The following is a 6,000-nucleotide window of genomic DNA, read 5'->3' as shown; positions in this document are numbered from 1 at the left end:
TCTTGATGGTGTGTTGAACAATAAAAGTCATCAGCTCAGAAGGAAAGCCAGAAAGAACCAAGAGAGAAGATACAGTCATTGGAAAAAATAAGCTGCTGTCAGCAGCCAGGCTGGCAGAGCTGGGGAAGCCACTTGGCTGCAAGTCCCCCAGGACTGGGTGGGCTCAGGGCCGAGGTCGAGGCACCACTGGGGAATCTTCTCCCAGGTGCAGGATCTTTGGTTTGTTCTTAACCAAATGAAACTGTTTCATTTTCTCGAATCTATCTGGACATTACCGTTGCTTTTCTGAGGCCAGGATGAAGGAGCTCTTCCCTCGCTCTAATTCTGAGTTCATCAGGCAACAGGGTGCCTTAGCTATTCTAAGCAGGACAAGCTACAGCCTCGCTTATTCTAACCGCGACAAGCTACAGCCTCGCTCATTCTAACCGGGACAAGCTACAGCCTCGTTGTGCACAGTCAGTCGACATTCTGGCACATACCAGGGTCTCGAGCGTGGTGTCTGAACCAGTCCGCAGGAGGCTGAGCGACTCCCATTTCTGAGCGTGTACAGAGGGTTCTCAATCCAGTACATTCTGCCACCTCCCACCCATGAGAAGTCTGTGTGTCAGTCTCTCCCTCAGCCATCTGTCTTTCCGATTCAACAGTGACCAATTTAAATAAAAAGCCTAACACAAAAATCAGGCAAATATGTTTAATTTTTCAAAATAACTGATGGCAAAATAAAATATTTACATCACATCATACTGTGTAAACATGTAAGGTCTCTGTACAAAGAAATATACATGCAAAATAATGTAAAAATTTAACTGAAATAATGAAAGAAACAATACACAAATAAAAATTATGAGGTTACGAATACACATCCAGTTTTGAATCCAATTTCTTTTAAAAAGTTTCTGTACAATTTTACAAGAACCAACAAAAACCCAACAAAAGAATAAATAAAATACATCGGAAGCTGCAAAGCTTAACTACGCCAGTTTATGGCTCAAGACCCAGGTGTCTGGCTGGCTTGGGAAATGGGCTGGTCTCTTTTGTAGTGCAGTTCACACAAGAAGGATAAAAAGACATCCAGAGAACTTCCAGGGTGCCCAGAAACCCAGCCTCCTTGAGTTGAAAGGACTCCCCACGCCAGTGCGAATGCTGCCACAGTGACTCGGGCATTGGGTACCAGCCGCGGGGCGGCCAGTGCTTAATCGGCTTTTATTTCTTACCAAAAGCTCAAAACCCAGCCAATTTTTGTACAGAAAGTTGAAAGTCAAAAAGTCTAAAAAGTAGTCAATGTCCAGACTGATTTTGGGAAAAAAAATAATACTTTGGCATTCTGAATAATAGCATAATAAACTTTAAAACATTGCCCTATTATCCAGTTTTATATTCAGAGTATGAAATCACTTTTTACAGTCCTCAAAACCGACAAGTTTCACGAAAAGTCTCCTTGAACCGATGGCACAGGGCTACGACCCTACCCACCCACCCGCCAACCCCAACACACACACAAAACCATAAAGCTCACCATACGAAGTATGTGCTTTTTCTATATATTTATTACAGGTACAACAGAGGTCTTCATAAATAGTTGCATAAAATGTTAAAGCCACAACATTGCACATGATATGAAGTAAAACCAAAAAACCCCCAATGAGTGCATTTACAGTATTTTCATCTGACTGTGTACTGCTCAACAATCTGATTGACGGCTTGGGGCAGGAACAGGGGGCGGGGCAGCGGGGCAGGACCCAACCTGATGTCTTCATTTGATGAGCATACCCTCGCACCCCCAGAGGAAGCCCCAGGCGGTGGGTGGGGGGTGGGTAGGGGAGGCAGGTGGGAAAACCACAGACCGAAGGCAGGAGCAGTCTTATATACAAGTAAGGCCTACATTTCATCAGAGCAAAACGATTCATTCTATTTTATGCAAAAGTTTGAGGTTGAATGCACGTTTCAGAAGCCACGTCTGGTGTGAGACGCACACAGACGAGGTGCCTGGAAAAGCTCAGAGTCGAGTGGACTCTGAGCCCTAGACAAGGCCGTGGGAGTGGCCGCCACCCGGGTGCGTCTGCCCCAGAGACGCACAGTATCTCTGTCCGTTAACACCAGTGGTTGAACATAGGCATTTTGTTTCCTTGAATAAATCTTGAAAACGTTAAATTTGCAAAATTCTATTCATGTTTGTTTAAAAAAGTATCTTTTTATTTTTTTGCAGAAACCTGAATAAAATACTGTGATACAGCAATGCGACCTCTGCCTTGGGCAGAGTGTAAGTGACGGTCCTCCACCCCAGCGCAGCTTGCAGCTCTGTGTCCAAGCACTGCTGAGCACAGCTCACTTGGAATGCGATTTCACACGATGAACATACCGGCAGCTGATCAGTTATATTTGCTTGTTTTTCTCTTGAAAATTCAGATTAACAGCTGATTGGCAGGTGAAAGAGAATGAGAAAGAACTTCTGGATAGGTCAAACTCTAGGCAGAAGCCTGCTCTGCAGAAAGTTTTTAATGCTACGGATAGGTCGAACATCATTCTGGTGTTTGCGCCGCTCAATGAAGGAAGTCAGTCTGGACGTGTCGAGGACGCCCGTGCCTCTGCCGTTGCCCGCCTGCAGCCACTGCTCCTGGAGGGCCAGCGCAGCCGAGGGACGCTTGGCCGGGTCCTCCTGCAGGAGGAAGCACACGAACTCCTTGGCCTTCTGGCTCACTCCTTTAAAGTAGTCATCTGGGAAGCTAAAGTCTAAGCGGCAAATGTTCAGGCAGGTCTCTTCCACGCTGTCGTCCAGGAAGGGGGACACGCCACTAAGAAGTACGTATGTGAGCACTCCAACACTCCACGTATCCGAGGTCAGGGAGACAGGGTTCCCGAGGATGATTTCGGGGGCTGCGAATTCAGGGTTCCCCAGTAACTGGTGGATGTAGTAGGTCGTGTTGAGTTGAACAGCATCTCCAAAGTCAGCCAGTTTGATGGTCGGCTTGGCTAAACTCTCATCCACCAGGATATTCTCAGGCTGGAAGACAGAATACAGCTGTCATTTTCAGACCAGTCCAATCTTAAGCTTACTCAGGATGATGGGCGGGACTCTACGGTGAGGTGGAAGGAATCTACGATGTCAACTAGGACAAGCCATGCCCGTGCAAAGCAGGCCGGACCCTCAGCTGCCAGCCCAGGGTCAGGAGGAAGAGACGACCCAGTGGAGCTGGGACCCAGCTTCACAGAGCAGCTCTCTCTGGAGATCTAAGGGCCAAGAAGCCTAATGAAACCAGGCTGCTTTCTGAAGCTGGGTGTTCATTCTCCCTCCCAGCACCGAAGGGAATACTCTCTTTCCCGCCTAAGCTACCACTGCACCCGCCACACCCACCGGGCAACACTCATGGGGACTTTCTGAAAGTCGTGGAAGGCCGGGAGGGCTCCAGCGTTTTACCCAGTGTGCTCCTGACTGTGTGCATCACTGAACACAAACGCTTAGAAACAGAGATTAGCAACCTGTGCTAATCAGCTGGCCCGCTCCCCTTTCTGTCCCTAGTCACTCGGGGACTCCTGGCCTGGCTTCAGAGGGGCTCTGTGCCCGCATGGCCAAGCCGGTGTGCTCGGACCCCCTTCACCTGCCCGGGGCCTCACTAACCTTTAGGTCCAGGTGTGCTATCCTGCAGTTGTGCAGGTACCGGACGGCTTCCAGAACCTCCCCCAGGTGCGCCCTGATCTTGCCTTCGGTGAGGCTTCCCCATCGCACCACGCAGTCCAGGAGGCGACCCTGGTCGGCCCTACAGAGGCAGGAACGGGTGAGTTACGATGTGCTTTTCTTTCCAGACCTCTTCGGGGTAGAAAGAAGTAAACATGTCAGATCTGTCACCTGTTATGAATGTGTCATCAGGATCTCAGGGCTGTGCCTCTGAGGTGTGACCAGATAAGGAGGGGGGTTTTTGTGAAGCTCTGATGGGAAGACACGAGTGGGGAACACGGTGTCTCCATCTTAAGAGGGAAGCCAGGGGTAGAGCGGCCCAGTCAAGGGTCCAAACCCGCCTGTTGTGGGGCGTGGCGTGGCCTGGCTGCCGGCAGTGCCAGGCGCAGCAGGCATCCTGTGGTATCTGCTGAAGGAAGGCATGTAGACCATGCTTCTCGGAGGTGTAGTTTCCTCACCTGTAAAATGGGCCACGGGAAGCCTCACTGAGATCACGTAACCACAGGCTGGGCAGCAGGTGGCCCAGTCAGTGCTCAGTGTTGGACTCAGAAGCCTTCCTCCTCTGAAATTCCTGTTCATACTAAAAAAACACTTCCCCAGCACTGCCAAGTGCCAGGGGCTCCACGCCTTCTATCAACTCATTCAATCCTTATGACTGCCTGTGAAGTGGGCCTTGCTGTACCCATCTGACACATGAGGAAAGTCAGGCACACAGAAAGCATGAAACTTGCCCAAGGTCCACCGCTCCAGGGTGGAGAAGCCAGGACTGGACTGAGGTGGTCTGGCCCCGCCTCTCTCAACACCGGCCTATGCTGCTCTTTGCAAAACAGAAATCTGTAGAAGATCAGCTGCCTGTCTAGTAATGGGGAGTAGCCTGTGAGAACCGGAGTAATGTGTCAGGAAAACAGATCCTATTAACAGCATGGTGAGGCCAAACCATGTTGTTTCCCAGAAATGACGGCGGAAAGCACTGAAATGTCAGTCCAGAAACGAAGGCCTTGTAGATCGATGACAAGCACTCAAGCCACCGTCTTGTTAAAACTCCCCAGGGAAGGTGAGCAGTGGCTGTTGGTCACCAGCGTCTGGAGCCAGAGAGGAAACCTCCCAGGTCCCGAGGTGCCCAGGCCAGGCCTCGGCTTGGACGTCGGCTCTTCCACACACATCGCACCATCTCGGCCCCATGCCAACCCTCCGAAGCCAGTGCCGCTTTTAAGGATACCCAGGGTGAGAAATGAGCCGATGAGAGGGAGGGTGGGGACTGAGGCCAGGCCCAGGCCCGTGGACCTCCTCTCCGTCCACACCGCTCAGCCTCAGGGGCGCCCCACCGTCCGCCCTTCTGCCACGAGATGTGTTTTCTATTCTTGGGAGAGGGGCTGGGAGCAGGTCCCCACGTTCTGGGGGAGGTTTTAGCTGTGCAGCCATGGGTGGGAGGCCTTCCTGAGACATCCAGTGTCACCCACGGCACATGCGCTGCCCGAGGAAGCTGGTAAAGGTTACATGTGGGGCCACACGGGACCCTGTGGCAGCCTTGCCCCGGGAAGGGTATGGGGAGGCATTCATAATTTCTTTAAGAAAAAAATGACAATAACTACAACATCAGGTACCGGGCCTGGAGGGAGTTGCTGCGGGCGAGGGGCCCCGAGCTTGAGTGTGCCCCTGCATGACCCCAGGCGGTGCCCTGCTAACCCTATCCTTCCCACTGAAGAGCTATGCACACTTTCCACACGGCGGCAAAAGGTTTTACCCTTCCCCACGGAAAAGAAGTTGCAAATGAAAGTAAATGTATAAAATGACTCCCCCTAAAAAGGAGGAATCGACATTTTTCAAAGCTAAATGCACAGATGTTTGGGGCGGATGAATCCATGGGGGTCGTCCTGCCTTGTAGGAGGTTGGGCGGCATCCCTGGCCTCCGGCCACTCCCTGCCGGACGCACCCCCAGCTTGAGTTCTCCTGACATTTCCATGCGAACCACACCTAGATGAGAGCAGCTCCTGAGGGACACAGGTTTCAAACTTTTCTTTACGTGACTGAATCATTTTCTGATCTTATAAAGGAGCCCAGTAAGTACAATGGGACCAGTGCGGCAGCTCTGCTTGGTGTGCCCGCGCCCCCTCTGTGGAGGACATTCTGCAGGGAGGTGCGTCTTACCCTCCCATCCAACTGGCCTGCACTTGGCAGGAGACCTGAGGGGCAGCACTGATCCAGGGTGAGCTGCCCCTGCACAGGCTTGGGGGTATCAGGTCAGCCTCCAACCACTAATCGGGGCTTGGGTTCAGCACCAGAGACAGCCTGGCCTCATGGGACCTTCGGAAACGGGAGGGCGCCTC

At 51.6% G+C, this 6,000-nt stretch overlaps 1 protein-coding gene across 2 annotated transcripts in view; it reads right to left on the bottom strand.

The window, feature by feature from the left end:
- Nucleotides 1-677: 677 nt before the first annotated feature.
- The window catches only part of TRIO (trio Rho guanine nucleotide exchange factor), a 365,512-nt gene continuing 360,189 nt past the window's right edge, over nt 678-6,000 (bottom strand). For both annotated transcript variants that reach the window (XM_023218272.3, XM_023218273.2), the window contains 2 exons: nt 3,617-3,755; nt 678-3,001 (listed from right to left, as the gene is read on the bottom strand). In XM_023218272.3, coding sequence (XP_023074040.2) covers nt 2,459-3,001; nt 3,617-3,755 — 682 coding nt within the window. In that variant the 3' untranslated portion in view covers nt 678-2,458. The remainder of the gene's footprint in view (nt 3,002-3,616; nt 3,756-6,000) is intronic.

The sequence above is a fragment of the Piliocolobus tephrosceles genome, chromosome 4, assembly GCF_002776525.5.
Source record: "Piliocolobus tephrosceles isolate RC106 chromosome 4, ASM277652v3, whole genome shotgun sequence".
Classification (NCBI taxonomy): domain Eukaryota; kingdom Metazoa; phylum Chordata; class Mammalia; order Primates; family Cercopithecidae; genus Piliocolobus; species Piliocolobus tephrosceles.
This window is presented reverse-complemented; position numbering and strand designations above follow the sequence as displayed.